Genomic DNA, 20,171 nt, shown 5'->3' with positions numbered 1-20,171 from the left:
TAACAGTTCACTGGCCATGCTGATTAATCATGTACAATGGATTCCTGTGAAAGTGATCAATTTGACGGGTAACACTATTAATCACTAAAACTGGCAGATCAGTACATCAGAAGGTGATGATCCTGGATGTGTATCGCTGATGCCATGAACCTCAACATGCATTGCACTGCTGAACATTCACTGACACATTAAATAGCTGATTAAATAGTTGCTCAGCTTCTCTTCCTTGGTGTGCTGCTGAGAGTTAGTGCTATAAAAAGAATGTCAGTGCTTTTATGTCGTTCCATTCATTGCTCTTGGCCCAAAACCGACAACTGAGTGGAACACTGCCCAGCTGTTCAAAGTGTTGATGAATGACAAGCAGCACTACAAACAGTAAATCATCCTCAGGATCCTTTACAGTTAGCACCAGCTAAAGACAATTAGCATCCTATTATTGTCATCATTCATTCATATAATAGACAATGCAGATTAATGATGTTACAACTAAATAAATTGTCTTTCAACAATGTGAAACTGCCACTTAAGCCATCACTACACAAGACTGTACTGATCACTACAAGCAATTGCAATAATATAGTATCAGACAGGTGGATTTGGAAACAAACTTTGATTATCAGAAGTGATTGATCTCCAATGATCAGTATAACAAGATTGTACTGGACTGGCAGTGTCCTCATGCACTGATCAATCTATTTTCATCTGCAGTGTTATAATTGTGTGGTATGAAAAATGTTTGCAAAAATCTTAAGTTTCAGGTCTTTAATAAGAATATTCTTGTTTTTATGGTGTATTCTATGCACTAGCAATGCAGTGATGCAGATACACAAATCAACGAGAGACTATGCAGAATACATTTACTATGTCAGGCTGTAAACAGCAAAATGTATTTTAGTGTATTCTTCCCATTATACGGTGGTTCCAAATGAATGCATAATCGGAAAAAAGAGAAATGAAAACTGTGATTATTTTTATTGTACTATATGTAATAATACTTGCAGGCTTTGCCACTTTATTATATACAGTATAAAAAAAACTTTACAAATATCATAAATATGCATCTGAGCTTTCATGATATCCCCAATATTAGAGGCATAACCTATGTGCATTTTCTCTGTATGACAATGTAAAACCTTCCTGTCCTACAACATGACACCTGCTAAGATTTGTGATCTGATGTGTTCCTCATGGTTTAGGTTACAGACCTAAACCCAGATATTTATGTATGTACCTTGAAGCTGGTAATAAGCCATATCAAATGGAGAGGAAGGAACATGGGCTGCAAAATTATATTTGCAAAAGGCAAGTTATGGGCCTCACCGAAAACAGGGCCTCCTGAGGTACATTGGATTTCTTGCACTGTCAGCTGAGCCAATCAAAAGCCTGAAATATATGCACTGTACAGTAGTATTGGCAAAGTCTGGCAGATTTCATCTGATTAAATATCCCTTTAGCAGCTTAACAAGTGTCTCACCAGCTTCAATGTATGTGTTTTCACTGGCTTTCCATGCGTCCGTGGGTTCTAATTAATCTGATCTTGAAAAAAAAATCATACTGTTCAAATTGGTTCATTATTGTGAGTGCAAAATGAAACCAGGAAAGGAAAGATCTTGAACAGATTTTCTATGAGCAAAGAAGAATTTCTAGGCCTTAATTGGTAGCATCATATTTTCATCACAGCCATATGTTTCTCTTGCAATTTATTGTTTAGCAAAGTTTTATCCACATCAATGTGATGGTTAACAATGTTGGGAATGGAAGATTTCCCCACCTTATCACTCCTAGATTAGTTATATTACAGGCCAAATGCACAGTCAAGCTGTTGCTGCTCTGAATAACAATATAGGGGTGAAATCTGTCTGAGCCAGGAGGGTGAAATGGGCTAATAGCGAATCGGCAGCCCATTTTACACCGCACTAGATTTTCCTTTCAATAGAAAAGAGTGAGACTGTAACTTGTAGTGTCAAATTGTCAGCCTTTCTGTGCTATGAGCCCAGACCCACTAAGAACTAGGCTGAGATTGTCCAAAGTCATATCACATAGGACCCCTACAGCCAGCAGAGAAAAAGGTTCTTTCCGTTGGTCTGAAATCAAGTATATGAGGTGAAAGAACAAGCTAGGGTTGGATGATGATGGCCTCAACTACTTTCACTGGGAAGCTGCTCCAGTTGTTGATCACTCTCTGTGTAAAGAAATACTTCCTGATATCTGTCCCATGTTTGTCCTTTGTAATGCTTTCTTCTCCCACTGCCCTGCCGTATCTCAAAGTATTGTTTCAGGTTTGTTTTCTGTATCTCATTACTCTATAAACTCCCCTCAGAGAATTCTCCTTTTGAGGCTGATAATGCCTACATTATTGAACCATTCTGTAAGGAAAGGATTAATCCTGAAGTCTACTAATGCTATACTGCTACTGATTTCTCTTTATATTGTAGTAATATTAACCTTTAAGTCTTTGCTTGTTAAGCAGAGAAGTATAAGTCAATTTAAAGTACATTGGGCTGTTGGGTCAGGGCTGACCCTACAGCAATGGTCAGTTTCAGGGTGAAGTAGTAAGAGACTTAATTAAAGATGTGCCATTGCATACTGGTTCCTAAAGTTTCAGAGAACTTTAATCATTTAATAACAATGTGGAAAATGGTTAGTTCTGCAAGGGAAAACATCTGGGCATACATCATCCTTTTTAATTGGTACCAATGATATAGAAACAAAGACAGACTTATAATTAAAAGGTTTCACTTGGTAAAATACAATTAAACGTAACAGGAGTGAAACTATCGATAAGATAATAAAGTAAGCGAGTTATACCAATCTTGTTAGCCTAATGTATAAAATAGGCTGTTTGTAATTAGTATTTGGATTCATAACAGCCTAAGTTACTGAACTCAGAACTGTAACACATTTGGATTCCCAAACAAACCGTTAGGTGCGGTGCAAGTATAACCTTTTAAGTGTATCAGGGTCCCATGATGTATATAGGACCCCGATGGCCATTTTAGGTAGGAACCCTTTATGTCATAGGACCCCGATTTCCAATTAAAAAAGGGGCCTATCGTCTGAAATAGTGGGTGCTATAGATACCCGGCAGTAGGCCCTTCTTCAAATGGTGCCAACCACATCGCCGGTGTTAATGGGCCGGTAAAGCTACCCGCTTCACTTTGAGGCCGTTACTTCCCCGTTAACGCCAGGTGAGGCCACTCAAAATCAACCCCGATAAGTGGTGAGACAACCAATACCCTTAGGTTTCTTTCGACTTCCCCTATGGCAGGCACTTTCTAACTATGGATACATTTGTCTCCTATTTTGACTTCCATGTCGCTCCTTTCATTTGTCCATATTTAACTTTATTTGCTACTGATCAGTCCAGGTGCAAACCTCTGTGCAAGATTTTAGTTGCCATCACCGTATTCCCTAGCATGATGTCATCTGCAAATATAATTACTTTGCATTGAGATTACGGCGGGGTGGGATTTAACACCCCAGGACAGACAAAGGGTTAAATTCTTAAAAATGGGAAACCCGACCCAACCCATTGCGAATGCACGCACATACGGTTTAACCGGGTGGGTTGGGGGGAGGGGGCAGGTGACTAACTCACTCTCGAGAGGCGGGTCGGTAATTAGAATATGTTAACGAGGCTGCGTTCCTCAGATTTTAGCAGCCTTTTAAATTGAACGGCTGTGGGCCGGGTTTCCCAGGGCTTGGTAAATCCGGCAGCTAAAGGGAGGCGAGAAGTGTCAGATCTAGCAGGTAAGTACTTTTCCAGCAATGCTTGCGGGCCAGAAGGAGCAGGAGTGCTTCCCCCAGCCTCCCAAGCAAACCTGCCACAAACTGCCTCCCTCCCTGCGATCAGTCAACCGCCCCCTGCAATCTCCAGAACCCCCCACCCCCCCCTCCCCAACGTTTGGCTGACCCCCCCGGGGATCTCTGCCCCTGTGATCGACCGACCCACCCCCACCATCTCTCCCTCCGTCCCTTCGGTCCTTGGAAGAAAAAAAATTCAAATGAGGCCCCGCTGTCAAATTTAGCAGGACCTCCGCGTCGCCTGTATTTCCGGGTTTCCCTGCCACTGACAGTCGCCCCTGCTCCTTCCCCGCCTCCCCATAAATATCGGGGCCTACATTTCCAGGTCATTTTTTTGTATCAGGAACAGAAGGAATTCCACTCAGTGCCTCCCTGAATTGCAACCTCGAGCCCGTTGTGACTACTAACTGCTTCTTCCCTTTAGCCACTGATTTATTCATGTGCACGTCTTATCGTTGATACCCACTAACTTTAGTTTGTAAAGGATTTTCTTACGCAGTACTTGATCAAAAGACTTTTGACAGTCCAGGTACACTACAACCCCCAACAATTTGGGATGTCACTCTTAAGTCCATGAGGCTAATTAGACAAGATCTGTCTGTTGTTACGCCATGTTAGCTCTTATTTATTAGATTATTTTTGTACACGTACTCTATGTAGTTTCTGATTATTGATTCATGTTTCAGGTTATTGACCCACTTCACTACTCAGTTCTTCTATTCCTTTTTTAAATAACTAATAAAGATATAACAGAGCCCAGTAAAGAATTACTTTCCATGTGCAGAGTATTTTGGGGTAAAGTTGACTGTGCTGGACTAAACAGAACGTGTGAGAAGCCACAGTGGGTTTGAGAATAGGGGGGGTGATTTTAGGAGACAATTGCGGTTACGTTGGGGCTCCGAAAATTGTGGAAATCCCGTTCGGGTCCGGAAGCCGGCTCCAACCCATTGACTTCTGAGTTTCCCAGGGACCCACCTGTGTGCGCGCGGAAGACTCGAAAACGGAAGTCCCACGGGATGACAGTTAAAGAGCCAAATGTACCTCATTGAGGTACTTAAGGCACTTTACCTGTGACAAAGAAAGTCATTAGAACGATTTTTAACTTACCTGGGCGGCTTGCCATCACTTCTGAATCACGCCTGGTGAAACCAGGCCTGAAGGACCGGATCAGGGAAAAAGAAACTGAATAAATTAAATAAAAAGCCATAGACGGAAGTGAAAACACAAAATGAACCTACCTTTGCACCCTGCTCCGATGTCCAATGTCTCCCTCTCCGATGTCCCCCTCTTCACCCACCCGATGTCCCCCTCTTCAGCCCCCAATGTCCTCCTGATGTCTCCCTCTTCACCCCCCGAGGTCCTCCCGATTTTTATCTCTCACCCCCCCGATCTTCCCCTCTCAGCCCGTCTTCCAGTTCAGTGCCGGATGACGTCTCTCTCTTTCTCTTCCCCCCCCCCCCCAACACTGTGTTGCAGCTCCTGACGGCAGCCAGCCTGTCAATCAGGTAAGCCGCCGGGCATGAAACCCGGAGAACACGTTAATTATCATCGATCAACATGTGATCGTGTCGGAAACGGTAAGTTTTGTTCATGCGGGTTGCCACGTGCACCTTCACTCCCCCCCCGCCGCTGCCAACCCGTCACCATTGCAAAATCGAGCCCTAGATGTCTGACGACACAATGCAGGGCAGCAAATTAACTGCAAGAGATATGTTCATTAAATACTTCACTTAGTCTTACTAACACACTTACCTCAGCCCTTAGACTGATTGCTAGAACAAAGTTTGCAACTTTTTTCTACTTTCCTTCTCACAACAGAGAAATCAGGTTCACCGAACTCAATCAGCTGCAGGGCAGGAGATCACTGAGCAGAGTACGCAGTCTTGTCATTGTGAGAATTCATCAGCTCAAGACTAATGCAGCTATCTGCATATACCCAGCCCTTCCAAGTGATTGAAATAATAGGCTGCTGCTGCAGTGGATGCGATTGAAACCCTCTGTCCAGACCGTTAAACTGGCATTTTCTTTAGATCATTCATTTGATCATGGTCCAGCGGCTTAATTCCTTTAGGCGTTAAAGGAAACTTCCATGATAAGGCTACGGTAGCTTTTCTGTGAGTTGTTATCTAAAAAATATGCCACTGTTCTACACCCTCTTCTTCTTCCATTCATTCAATCTATGCCAAATCATCCCATTTCCTCACACTTTAACTCATTCTTGCTCAGTACCTCAACACTGTAGAATTACCTACCTCCCTCAGTGTTCATTTCCTTATAATCTGCAGGTTTTTAAAACCTAGGCTTGAAAATATCTAATCACTACTTCGTGATGAATCTGTTCAACTTTGATGGTATCCTGATCCTGGGTCCTTGCCCTTCATTTACATGTCTCAATAAAAAAAAGCTGCATATAGTGACACCACAAGTATGGAGATGATTGGGTAATTCCCCCGTCATTCTGTTTTTAATACTACAAGTCCCGCCCCACCTCCAACTCATTGGCTGACATAGTCAATATTCACTCTGTTTGTTTTAAAGGTACCACCCATGACCAAGAACACTGATACTAACAAAACAGCGAGCTGCAAATCTGGGACGAGAGCAGAAATACTAAATTCAGTTCTTTCCAGACCATATAGATTAGTGGCCCTGCTTACTTCTGATGTTAACCAGAGCATAGCATACATTTCTGAAATTAAAACATCTTATGAAGATGGATGTATCCCTAGGAAAGGAAAATGTTTTAAAAACATTCATTATGAATATTATTTTAAAAATGGATGTTGATGTTGTGAGTTAAAATATCAATCTCAGTACAATAGTACAAGCAGTCCTATGCTTACATGTTATACAGGGCCTAATGCAGTTATACAGGGCCTCGGTGAGACCACATCTGGAGTATCGTGTGTAGTTTTGGTCTCCTTATCTGAGGAAGGATGTCCTTGCCATGGAGGGAGTGCAACGAAGGTTTACCAGACTGATTCCTGGGATGGCAGGACTGATGTATGAGGAGAGATTGGGTCGACTAGGCCTATATTCACTCGAGTTTAGAAGAATGAGAGGTGATCTCATCGAAACATATAAAATTCTAACTGGACGAGACAGACTAGACGCAGGGAGGATGTTCCTGATGGCTGGGGAGTCCATAACCAGGGGTCACAGTCTCAGGATACGGGGTATGCCATTTAGAACCGAGATGAGGAGAAATTTCTTCACTCAGAGGGTGGTGAACCTGTGGAATTCTCTAGCACAGAATGCAGTGGAGGCCAAGCCATTAGATGTATTCAAGAAGCAGATAGATATATTTCTTACTGCTAAAGGCATCAAGGGATATGGGGAAAAGGCGGGAACAGGGTACTGAGTTAGACGATCAGCCATGATCATTTTGAATAGTGGAGCAGGCCCGAAGGGCCGAATGGCCTACTCTTGCTCCTATTTTCTATGTTTCTATGTTTCCAAGACCAGAAGGAACTAAGCTGAGGCTCACTGCCTCAAATTCATTCCACAGACCTTTAAACCACCAGAAACAAGAGACAATCATCCACTAATTTGACTGGATATGCACTCTGGACTTTGAGATAAAAAAATAAACTGACCCACTATACTACCCAAAGCCTTATTTATTTATGTATGGTTTCTTATTAAATAGGAAATAATTTTAAAAGACCTGTTTCTAACTCCGGGCAAGAAGTCGGTGGCAATGGACCTGCAATCCTGCACAGCAGTGTGAGTGGGAGACCTGGCAGATTTTAACTGGTGGGCCTTCTTTGAATGCTGCTGGTCAACTGCTCCCCGATTTGCATCTATTAATGAGCTCCTGCCTCAGAAGCCTCATGTGTCAGTAAAAACCAGTGACATTATGATCAACAGGAAATGGTGCCGTTCCATTGTAACTGCTCCCCTGCTCTGTTCTGTTGATCAGGGAGAGTCAAAATCATCCCTAAACTTCATAGCCGATGAATCGTCCTTTAAATAGGGTTAACTTAAAGAAAGATATTGAGTACAACTGTTAAAGAATAAACATGGTTACTCTGACAAAAAGAGCTCTTTGGATTTATGACCCCACTTTGCCCATTTGGACATAAACCAAAACCATCCTATTAAAAGACATTTTGGGGGTGATTTTAAACCCCAAGAACGGGCAGGTGGGGGCAGGTGGGAGTTGAAAATTGTTGTTTTTTTGGGTCGCAACTGCAAAATTTTCAGATTTTGCATTCCCAGTGGGAAGACTGTACTTTTACGCGCCGACATTAAACCCGGAAATAAAGCAGGGTTGCGTTCGCGACCCAAAAAACAACTATTTTCAACTCCCACCCGCTCCCAACCCACCCGTTCATGGGGTTTAAAATCACCCCCTTTACATTAAATCCATAATAACATATTTTCAGAAAAACAAGTGTCATCAGAGCAGATAGGATTTAGCATACGATAAAGGGTGTTTTTTTTCTCTGATGATGTCCCTTTACTCCCCTTCTCCCCTGAAGGCATTAACTCAAGCTGGGCTGTGATTCCACAGATTCTGGCAACCCTTCGGTACCTCACCCAAGTGGCTGTTCTTCATGTGTGAGCCCAGAGTTTTGAGTATTGGGATGCTTATCAACTGAGGACACATCTCAGCTGAGCCCAATCTTGACCTCACCTGACATCTACTCACAAACTTACCAGTAGGGTTTACTAGATATCGATCAGGAGTAGGCATTTAGTTGACTTTTCCAATTTCTAGCCGAGAGGTACTGAGGCCTATTATTCCTGCTGCCGCCCCAACTGAGATCAGTAAACTCCACATAAGAGACATTTTATATTAAATCCAGAACGCCATTTCTTAAAAGCAAGAGTCGTAAGAGTGACAGAGCAATTTTACTGTGGAACATGGTGGATATGTCAAGGCAGTATGTGAATTACTGTACTGAGGGGTAGTTATTAATACAGTGAGCCCTTGGATTAGACTGTATGAAGAGGCAACTACAATGGGCGCCTACCTTTCTTTTTGGACTCCTTTCTTGTGCTGGCTCTGACAACCTGTTGAATTTCTGTCTCCGTTGACATCCTAGTTAATACTATGTCCTCTTCACACGCTGTGCACACGCAGGCCCAATATCACACCCAGGTTCATTTATAACTACTCTGTGATAATAGGTACCAGTCCACCAGACACTTTTATCCCAGAGAGCACATTTCACTCACTTCTGCTGAGGGCTGCAAGAGAAAAGAGACATCATAAATTTAGATTAAAAAATAATCAGATGCTTATTGGTACAAGGGTTAGAACATTTGATAAGAAATTACTCATAAGCAGTAACTCATTTCTGATTATTTTTGTTTTGAAGGATATAGTTTTGCTCAATTAATGTTGTGTCTCCATTTTCCGTCTCTTATCAATTGTATGATATGAACTTAGAATTGTATTTTAATAACTCCCCAACCCCTTGGAAAAGGAATCACTAAACACTGGATCATGAAATAAAATATATTTTTTAAATATTCAATGTAAATGTTCAATTTAGTCGCCCCCCCCCCCCATTTCCTACCCTTTCTCCTCCTCCTTTCCCTCGGTGGAGGAGTCATGTTAGGGTATAGCTTCACAGGGGGCCTCACAGCAAAGACCAGTCCTGTCCTTCCCTACTGCCCACACATGTGCTTTGCAGTGAGGATTACTGGATAGTGATTAGCAGCAGAAACCCAAGCTAATTGTTTTCTGCTCCCTTTCCTATTTTTCCACATCCCAAGCCTTGGGGCACTTAAGGTCAATCATAGCACCCCTATCGCCACCTTGGAGGAGCTCACCTAACTCATCACAGGCAGGGAGTCAAACCTGGGACCTTCAAGGTATTGGATTTACTGAGCCATCAGAGGAATATGATGGCTAACTGCATAGAACATGGTCACAGTGGATGATGCAGCTGATCAGGGTGCATGGGTTAATGATAACCATTTCATATAATAAAAAAACTTCCTCCCCTTTAACTAATGCAACTTTCCCTGCAATTATGACAGTATTTTGAATTTTTAAAAATAATATTCTGTCCATAGTTTTATATTCATAAAAATACAGTTCTCAATTAATCAACATCATTTTTCTCTGTTTATGAAGACACAAACTATCAAAGTGTTCGGAGATTCCTCATTTGCTTTCTCGGCTATTTTGTACATTCCAGCATTTCATTAGCATTATTAATTATAACTGAGCACTCTGACCAAGATTATAATTATAAGATGACAAACAGCAGGTATTTGTGTTGCCTTAAAATACAAATAGACAAAACAAAAGCTTATAATCTAAGGGTTGTACAGCAAAGAGTAGAAAAAAAATCTGACTTCATCTGAATTTATTTGATAACCGTGAAATAGTGAGTGATCCCTGCTGTCAACCCCAAACTATTTATTACTCCATGTGACATGCCTGCAAGGTTGCATTAACTGTGAAAATCGCTGGGACCGTGTTCATTATGTTGTTACCAATGAAACTATTAACAGACGATATAGGACACAGCTCAACCACCATTATCATTGCTGAAGGACAAATGCAAAATATGTAGGTTACTTTCATTTTTGGTGTTCCTTTACACTTTTATAAAATGGTAAGTCATGAATTAAAGGAATAATGTCATAATGTAAAAGAAATTAGTGAGTGAGAAGAGCCAGCAAAGCTCTGTATCATTTGATAACCATTACATTGTGTGCTAGTGATGTGACGATTAAAGGGTTTTTTTGGTGAGAGACCTTGGTAAAGGGCTAAGGTCGAAAAGAATAGGAAAAAAAATGGATTTTATCAAAATTTGAATCTTAGGAGTAACAAAAAGAAAAGTTACAGAGTAGCATTAATCATAGAATCATAAAAGGGTTACAGCACGGAAGGAGGCCATTCGGCCCATCGAGTCCGCACCGGCTCTATGTAAGAGCAATCCAGCTAGTCCCAATCCCCCGCCCTATCCCCATAGCCCTGCAAATTTTTTCTATTCAAGTACTTATCCAGTTCCCTTTTAAAGGCCATGATTGAATCTGCCTCCACCGCCCCCTCGGGCAATGCATTCCAGATCCAAACCATTCGCTGTGTAAAAAAGCTTTTCCTCTCGTCACCTTTGGTTCTTTTGCCAATCACCTTAAATCTACGTCCTCTGGTTCTTGACCCTTCCTCCCTGTCTACTTTCTACTCTGTCTAGACCCTTCATGATTTTAAATACCTCTATCAAATCTCGTCGCAACCTTCTCTGTTCCAAGGAGAACAACCCCAGCTTCTCCAGTCTATCCACATAACTAAAGTCCCTCTTCCCTGGAATCATTCTAGTAAATCTCTTCTGCACCTTCTCTAAGGCTTTCACATCCTTCCTAAAGTATGGTGCCCAGAACTGGAAATACCCCAGTTGTGGCCGAACCAGTGTAAAGGTTCATCATGACTTCCATACTTTTGTACTCTATGCCTCTATTTATAAAGCCCAGGATCCCGTATGCTTTTTTAACCCTTTCTCAACCTGCCCTGCCACCTTCAATGATTTGTGCACATATACCTCCAGATCTCTCTGTTTCTGCACCCCTTTTAGAGTTGAGCCCTTTGGTTTATATTGCCTCTCCTTGTTCTTCGTACCGAAATGTATCACTTCGCATTTTTCTGCATTAAATTTCATCTGCCACCGGCCTGTCTATATCCTCTTGAAGTCTATCACTATCCTCCTCACTGTTCACTACCTTTCCAAGTTTTGTGTCATCTGCAAATTTTGAAATTGTGCCCTGTACACCCAAGTCCAAGTCATTAATATATATCAAGAAAAGCAGTGGTCCCATCACCGACCCCTGGGAAACACTACTGTACACCTCCTTTCAGTCTGAAAAACAACAGTTCACCACTACTCTCTGTTTCCTGTCACTGTATCCATGTTGCTACTGCCCCCTTTATTCCATGGGCCGCAATCTGGATGATACGCCTACCATGTGGCACTTTATCAAACGCCTTTTGAAAGTCCATATACATCACATCAACTACATTGCCCTCATCTACCCTCCCTGTTACCCCATCAGGTTAGTTAAACACGATTTGCCGTGCTGGCTTTCCCTGATCAATCCACACTCGCCCAAGTGGCTGTTAATTCTGTTCCAGATTATTGTTTCTAAAAGTTTCCTCACCACTGAGGTTAAACTGACTGGCCTATAGTTGCTGTGTTTATTCTTACACTCTTTTTTGAACAAGGGTGTAACATTTGCAATTCTCCAGTCCTATGGCACCACCCCCGAATTAACGGATGTTTGGAAGATTATGGTCAGTACTTCCGGAATTTCCACCCATAACTTCCCTCAGCAACCTAGGTTGCATCCCATCTGGACCGGGTGACTTATCTACTTTAAGTACAGCTAGCCTTAGTACCTCTTCTTTATCAATTTTTAGCCCATCCGGTATCTCAACTATATCTTCCTTTACTGAGACTCTGGCAGCATCTTCTTCCTTGGTAAAGACAGATGCAAAGTACTCATTTAGTACCTCGCCATCCCCTCTGCCTCCATGAGTAGACCACATCAACTACATTGCCCTCATCTACTGTCTCTGTTACCTCATCAAAAAACTCTATCAGGTTAGTTAAACACGATTCGCCTTTAACAAATCTGTGCTGGCTTTCCCTAATCAAATAGAGAACAGGAAAGTCTGCAGTGGAGAGAGAAATTGGAAACCGTAGATGAGAGGATTGATTTTGCTTGTATCCTGTTCAGGAGCCTGAGACAAGGGATCAATGTTCTAGTTTTGAACTGACTTGGGCTTTTTGAGAGCTAAGAGCTTTTATAATGCTATATTTTCATAAACAAAGAGAAAGAGTTTGTCATTTTCCACCAAGGTAACGTGCCTCTAACTACGCCTCAATTCTAAGAAAACGTAGGGAATAAACAACTAAAGGGCAAGGTATTTGCTCTTCAGTGACAAAGGTCGCTCAAGAGCTGATTACTCCCGCATGTAGATACCAGAAGTTTAACAAACTCAGGCCAAAACTTGAACCTGGATCATAATATTGACAGATCAATTATTAGACTATATTAAACCAACCATGTTAAGTCTGATTAACTTTATGGTCTTGTTACTGTATATTATCCACTGATCAGATATAAGATATTATTAAAATCAAAAATTTATTAAATAACAACTTGTGGAATACTGTGCTATGGTTATTTGAATGAAAAGTTACTGTCTGTAGATAAAACCCGCTTGGACTGAAATACAAGTATTCACAACATTCATATTTGCCATTCTAATCCTGCATAATGAAGACGCTTAATACAGTTCTTACATTAGAGCAAATGACAAGATATTGAAATCGTTAGCCTGGCAATTATACTAAAATTTAGGTAAAACAATTGTTCTTTTCTTTATTTAAATGTTCATGAACAACTATTGGCATCAGAAATGCCTATCTGGTGTTTGGAAACAAAGGGTGTTTCTTTTAAAAGTATGAAATGTGGATTAGTCATCCTAATATTTATCATCAGATGTAACCATACCCAATCAAAACCCAAAATGCAAATCTGTATGGTGCAAAGGGTTATATGTAAGGTTCCTGCATAACCGTCTTTATTTCCTGGTTCCATTTAAAATATCTGCACAAGCCTGACATTTGATCCATTTGATTTAGATTGAAATATCGCTGTACATTTTTGACTGAGTTGTACAGTTCACTTATTTATCTTCCTCACCTTCAGAATCAAATGACAAATGACAATGTGCTGTACCAAACCTCTAGAGAAATGTAAACATAAAGAAATGTCTGCTTGTTGTTCATAACATCATAGTAGATACAGCACAGGAGGCAGCTATTCGGCCCATCATGCTTGTGCTGGCTCTTTGATAGAGCTATTCAATTAGTCCCATTCATCTGCTCTTTCCCCATACCCCTGTACATTTTTCCCTTCAAGTATTTATCCAATTCCCTTTTGAAAGTTACTATTGAATCTGCTTCCATCACCCTTTCAGGCAGTGCATTCCAAATTATTACAACTCTCTGCATAAAAAAATGTTTCCTCATGTCGCCTCTGGCTCTTTTGCCGAACACCTTAAATCTGTGTCCTCTGGTTACCGACCCGTCTCCCACTCGAAACAGTTTCTTCTTATTTACACTGTTAAAGCCGTTCATGATTTTGCACGCCTCTATCAAATCTCTCCTTAATCTTCTCTGTACTAAGGAGAACAACCACAGCTTCTCCAGTCTCTCCACATAACTGAAGTCCCTCATCGCTGACACCATTCTAGTAAATCTCTTCTGGACGACACCTTTTGATTGGTGTGATGCTGTCCCAGCCTAGTATAAGATATGCGATTTGAGAACCTTTTCACTCATTCACCTGACGAAGGGGATAATCTCCGAAAGCTTGTGATTTTAAAATAAATTTGTTGGACTATAACCTGGTGTTGTAAGATTCCTTACATCTGTTAATAAAGCCCAGGATTCCATATGCTTTAACAGCCTTCTCAACTTGTCCTGCCACCTTCAAAGATTTGTGTACATACACACCCAGGTCTCTCTTTTCCTGCACCCCCTTAAAAATTGTACCATTTAGTTTATATTGCCTCCTCTCATTCTTCTTACCAAAATGCATCACTTCACACTTCTCTGCATTACATTTCTTCTGCCATTTGACTGCCCATTTCACCAGTCTGTCTATGTCCTCCTGAAGTCTGTGACTATCCTCCACATTGTTTACCTCATTTCTGAGTTTTGTGTCATCTGCAAACTTTGAAATTATACCCTTTATACCCAAGTCCAGGTCATTAATATATATCAAAAAGATCAGTGGTCCTAATACTAACCCCTAGGGGGAACACCACTGTATACTTCCCTCCAGTGTGAAAAACAACCATTCATCACTACTCTCTGTTTTCTGTCCCTTAGCCAATTTTTAATCCAAGCTGCCACTGTCCCTTTAATCCCATTGGTCTTAATTTTGCTAACATGTCTATTATGTATTACTTTATCAAATGCCTTTTGAAAGTCCATATATACAGCATGATCTGCACTAGCCTCATCAACCCTCTCCGTTACACCACCAAAGAACTCAATCAAGTTAGTCAAACACGATTTTCCTTTAACAAATCCTTGCTGACTTTCATTTATTAGCCCATATTTTTCTAAGTGCCAATTAATTTTGTCCCGGATTATTGTCTCTAAAAGTTTCCCCACCACTGACGTTAGGCTGACTGGCCTGTAATTGTTGGGTTTATCCCTCTCCCCTTCTTTGTTGTTGGCTTTGTCTACACCTTGATGTTGCAGCTGCTTCCCTCTGTTCACATTTTTACTGTGCTAACCATAATTGGGGTTGAACTATTTCTTCTTTCCTTGTTAATAAATGAAGATTTCACCTCTTCCATAACCTTCTTTCAAGGCCTAGTTATTGTAATGTAGAAATGCAATAAGTAGCACTGTAGTGCTTTGGTGTTTCACAGTAGTATAAGACAGCCCACAAAGTGAGCTTCTGATCTCACCCTGTGGCACTATCAACCATGACTTGCATCTATATAGCACCTTTCACATGGAAGAAAATCTCAAGTCCTTTACAAGGGGGCGTGGAAGATGTCGAGCAGTAAATGGGAGAGAATAATAGGGCATGAGTATATTTGAAGAGATAGTTTTTTTAAACAAAGGGAGAGAGGTACTGCTGTACTGTATGGTCACCTTCCTGTGAAATAAAGTAGCTATGAATTGATACCAGGCCTCGTCTCACTAAGTGTTTCCTTAGTCCACCTTCGGAGAGATTGAAGTAGCACAGTAGTGGAAGACATGAATAGCCAGTTCAGATCACAAGAGAATACTGTTGTTACACCCCTGGGTTGTGTAGTATACAACTGGTTTGTTTGATCAGTGTCACTGCCACTGGATTCAATATCCACCCCCTCCACCATTGGCATACTGCGGCTGCAGTATGTATGATCTACAGGATACACTGCAGCAACTCTCTCACCAAGGCTAATTCGACAGCACCTCAACTTATTCCACTGAGAAGGACAAGAGCTGCAATGTTGTGGCAACACCATCACCTGCGTGTTCCCCTCCAAGTCACACACCATCCTGACTTAGACATATAGCGCCATTCCTTCATTGTCGCTGGGTCAAAATCCTGGAATTTCCCACCTAACAGCATTGTGGTAGCACCATCACCACAAAGACTGAAGCTGTTCAAGGAGAAGGCTGACCACCATCTACTCAGAGCAACTAGGAATGGGCAAAAAATGTGACCTTGCCAGTGACGCCCAAACCCCAAGAAAAAATTTTTAAAAGCACAATTTGAGTCAACGTCCATAAAAGTAAGATGTTCAGACTGCTTATGGGAGGGAGGAATAGCCATTACTGAATCTGAGAAGGTATCTATGGCAAACCTGAATTTGTAACAATTGGTGGCAGCTACCTGGAATATTGAGTTATGCTGATACTGAAGGCAATTCAAAATGTGTACAATTTAAAAGCAAATGGAACAGGAGGAGTAATAAAGAGACCACAATTGAGATGGCTCAATTAATGGTGGAATAAGTAGCTTGAGAGAGAGAATTTCAGTTAAGGAATGACAGTTTCATTTGAGAGAGTGCGAATCCAAGGGCCAGTAAAATGGAGAAAGTGCACAAGGCCAGCAAAAGGGAGAAACAGCATTGTGCTCTCAAACTAGCAGCACCAACTTCAGTAAAGGGGCTTGTGGAATTCAAATCTTATTCCAAATTTTGAAGAGGAGAATGATATTGATAGCTTTATCTGGGCATTTGAATTGTTAGCCAGTCACCACTAGACAAAAATGAATGGGCCGACCAACTCACCATGTCACTAAGTGGAAAAGTGTTTGTGGTGTTTTCTCCTATCAATCCTGCCAATAGTATGGACTATGATATTGTAAAGTGTGCCACTCTCGGTACTTATGATTTAATGCCTGAAGTGTATAGGCAGAAATTTAAGCAACTAAAAAAGAATACAGACAGTACTTATAAGGAAACTGTTATCCAGCACAAAGAAGGTGGCAAATGTTGCTGGAAAGCAAAGACATAACAGACTATGAAGGTCTGAAGATCTTTGGTATTTAATTTAAATCCAGCCAATGCACAGCAACAATAAACAAAACCAACAGAAAGTTAAACTGCATAGCCAAAACATTAGAATACAAGTCAGTGGAACTTGAGATCCAACCATAAAGGGCTCTAATCACAACACACCTTGAGTACTACGTCCAATTCTGATTGCCGAGAAACAAGGGAGACATTCAAGTGCTGGGCGCAGTGCAGAGAAGAGCCACTAGGCTGATAGGGTCAGGGATTTTAGTTATGAGCAATGACTGTAGAGACTTGGGCTTTTCAGCTTGGAAAGGAGGTGTCTGAGAGATGATCTTAGAGTATATAGGGTGGTTAATGATATGGAAAAGGTCAATCCAAAATACTGCTTTAAATTAAAGAGTGGGAGTAGGACAAGGGGACAGGCTGGTTCAAACTAGATAAAGGTAACTTTAGGAGTGATATTGCAGAGGTTGTTCTTCCCACGGGGATTGATTAACACTTGGAATGGACTTTTGAACAGAGCAGTGAAGATGAAAACCCTGGAATCATTTAAGAAACAACTAGATGAAGAATTGGAGGGGGGTTGTGTACGGTTGTTCTGGGTGAAATTATTAGGGTCAAATGGCCCTCCTCATCCGTAAGTATCTTGTGATCTTGTGTAATGTAAAGGGACAAATTTCTGGGAATAGTTCCACACAACTTAAGAATTTAGTTGCTTCAACAGAAGTATTACATTTTCTAGCAACTAAGCCCATGTGTTAATTGGTCTCACAAGAATTCATGCCATCTTAAGGATGAACTGCTGAGCAAGCCAGCCGTCAGCCTGCCCAGGGCAAGTCAGAGTGGAGAAGCCAAGCAGAAGTCAGAGATCTGAAGACATTGAGATCAGGGACAATTTTCGTCCCCGTTTTTGGACAGGATCAGAGCGGTCGTGTTCCAAAAATCACGGGACTGAATTAAATGCCCCTATTTCATTCCCATTCCCCCCAACGAGGCCCACCTACCTATTGGGAGACCAGTGTGTCTCATCTCACTGGGTGTACCGGCCTCCGGTATCATGCCAGGTCTCGAACAAGCAGGAAAAGTGGAAACTCCCAGCATAAGGAATCTCTTCCTCCTGCTCTAGTCCTCCCTCACCCACCGACAACATTTGTCTCCTAAGGATTGGGCACAGGTTCCACTCCTTACAAGACAAGCTGCAAAATCCCAGAAATGGCAGAGATTCAGTACAACTGGGTGCCTGCCATTTTTCAGTGGGATCTACCGGTCTTCCACTGGACATATGGCGGGAGACTGGGGGAGCACCTGCAGATTTTCGGGGCCAGTGTCTTCACGCAATTAAAAATAGGCACTGAGATGAAAGGTAATTAACATGCCAATGAGCTAGCCTTGATGTTATTTGCTCAAAGACAGTAAATAATAAGCAATTTAGACTGTCTTGGCAATCAAAACAATCAAGAGTTTTGAAAAAAGCTGTGAAACAGTTAGGCCAGTAAAGGCCCAGACTAAGATGATAGAAATGCATGGGGATAGTTATACGTCATCTTCTTTAAGTCAAGTGATGTGGGGAAATGTGGCATGTTGTTTATTTTGTATTATTATGCAAAGAAAAGTTATACTGATTGAACTAAGTGAGTCTGATCAAAACTGCTGCTCTGTATGCCAATCTTACTGTGAAGAAATTTGTAACATTTCACCAAGTGTCTGCTTGCTGAGCCTTTAGATAAATTGAAGAAGCACATGTACAGAAGACACAAATATCTAGTTCAGATCACAAAGGGATAATAGTGTAACATCCTGGGATATGCTATCCTACAGGTAGATATAGGGCAGTATGTGCCAACTCTTATAAAGCTAAAATACTTAGACCACTTGCAGGAGTGACTTATTATGACAGTGAATCTGAGAAGGTAACTATGGCAGACCCAAATTAGTAACAAGTATATCTTGCTATTTGCAGCAATCTTCAGCTTTCCATTTCTTATTAATTTCTCTCCTAAACCAGATTATTTTACAAATACCCTTGTCATCAGTTCAGTAAAAAGACATGTGCAGGAGTGCGGAGGGATCAGCAAAGGTGATTGAAGGACTCATTGGCTGCAAATTAGCAAATTCATTACTGTAACATAATACCTTTAAAATATTTAACGATATAATTGACTTGATATTTAAAATGCACAAAACTTTCCTTCATGTTTGAGAGCATGTTGTGTACAAAATTATGAGGGGCCTAGATAGAGTAGACAGGAAGTACCTGTTTTCCCTAGCGGAGAGTTCAAGAACTAGAGGACATAGATTGAAGCTGATTGGCGGAAGGATTAGAGGGTGGTGGGTGTATGGAATTCGCTGCCCGAATTGGTGGTAGAGGCAGGGACTCTCAACTCTTTTAAAAGGTACCTGGACCTGCACCTAAAGTGCTGTAAGCTGCAGGGCTACGGACCAGGTGCTGGAAGGTGGGATTAGAATGGGCACCTGGTTGTTGTTCTTTGAGCCGGCGCGGACACGATGGGCCGAATGGCCCTCTTCTGTGCTGTATCTTTTCTATGGTTCTATGGTTCTAGCTCTTGTAGTGTTTGTGGGGTACAGTGTGATCAGACACTACAGTGTAAAGTGGTCACTTTATTAATGGTTACGATAAAATAATCCAACTATACAATTATAAAATAAATTAATACGATTACATCATTCTGCTGCTCCTACCCTGCTAAGTGAGGTGACTCACTGTTCTTCACACAGTAATGACCTCAATTTGCAGTAATTGTGCCTCAATCAATGAGAAGTCAAAGGTAAGTGTAGTGTCTAACAATGTTCACTGCCTTACCTCGTCTCCTATCATAAGAGTTGTGTACTTCTATGTTTGCCCAAGTAAGGCTTTTTAAAGGGCGTTGTTGGAATTCTTCTCAGCATCAATTTTAGGTTAGTTATACAGGCCTGAAAAGTCCCATTAATTGGCATGTTTAGTCAACAACTCCATTATTGTTGTAACATGAAACTATCGGGATGGTAGAAGGCGAGCTAGATGGACCTCAGTCTTTTTTCATTTAACAATTCCTATGTTTTTATGTTCAACCCAAACTGAGTTAGCTGATCTAAGCCAGAGCTTCAGCAGCAGCACTACAAGTGGGTCCGGCGACCCTAGGCTACAGGTGGGTCCGGCGACCCTAGGCTACAGGTGGGTCCGGCGACCCTAGGCTACAGGTGGGTCCGGCGACCCTAGGCTACAGGTGGGTCCGGCGACCCTAGGCTACAGGTGGGTCCGGCGACCCTAGGCTACAGGTGGGTCCGGCGACCCTAGGCTACAGGTGGGTCCGGCGACCCTAGGCTACAGGTGGGTCCGGCGACCCTAGGCTACAGGTGGGTCCGGCGA

General features: G+C 41.7%; 1 protein-coding gene across 5 annotated transcripts in view; it reads right to left on the bottom strand.

Moving 5' to 3' along the window:
- dab1a (DAB adaptor protein 1a) overlaps window positions 1-20,171 on the bottom strand; it is a 238,417-nt gene that overhangs the window by 137,007 nt on the left and 81,239 nt on the right. For all 5 annotated transcript variants that reach the window (XM_067990301.1, XM_067990302.1, XM_067990299.1 and 2 more), the window contains exon 2: window positions 8,784-9,000. In XM_067990301.1, the coding sequence (XP_067846402.1) occupies window positions 8,784-8,850 (67 nt within the window). In that variant the 5' untranslated portion in view covers window positions 8,851-9,000. The remainder of the gene's footprint in view (window positions 1-8,783; window positions 9,001-20,171) is intronic.

This window comes from Heptranchias perlo, chromosome 9 (assembly GCF_035084215.1).
Source record: "Heptranchias perlo isolate sHepPer1 chromosome 9, sHepPer1.hap1, whole genome shotgun sequence".
Classification (NCBI taxonomy): domain Eukaryota; kingdom Metazoa; phylum Chordata; class Chondrichthyes; order Hexanchiformes; family Hexanchidae; genus Heptranchias; species Heptranchias perlo.
Note: the sequence above shows the minus strand (reverse complement) of the source record. Positions and strands in the feature narration are given on the sequence as shown.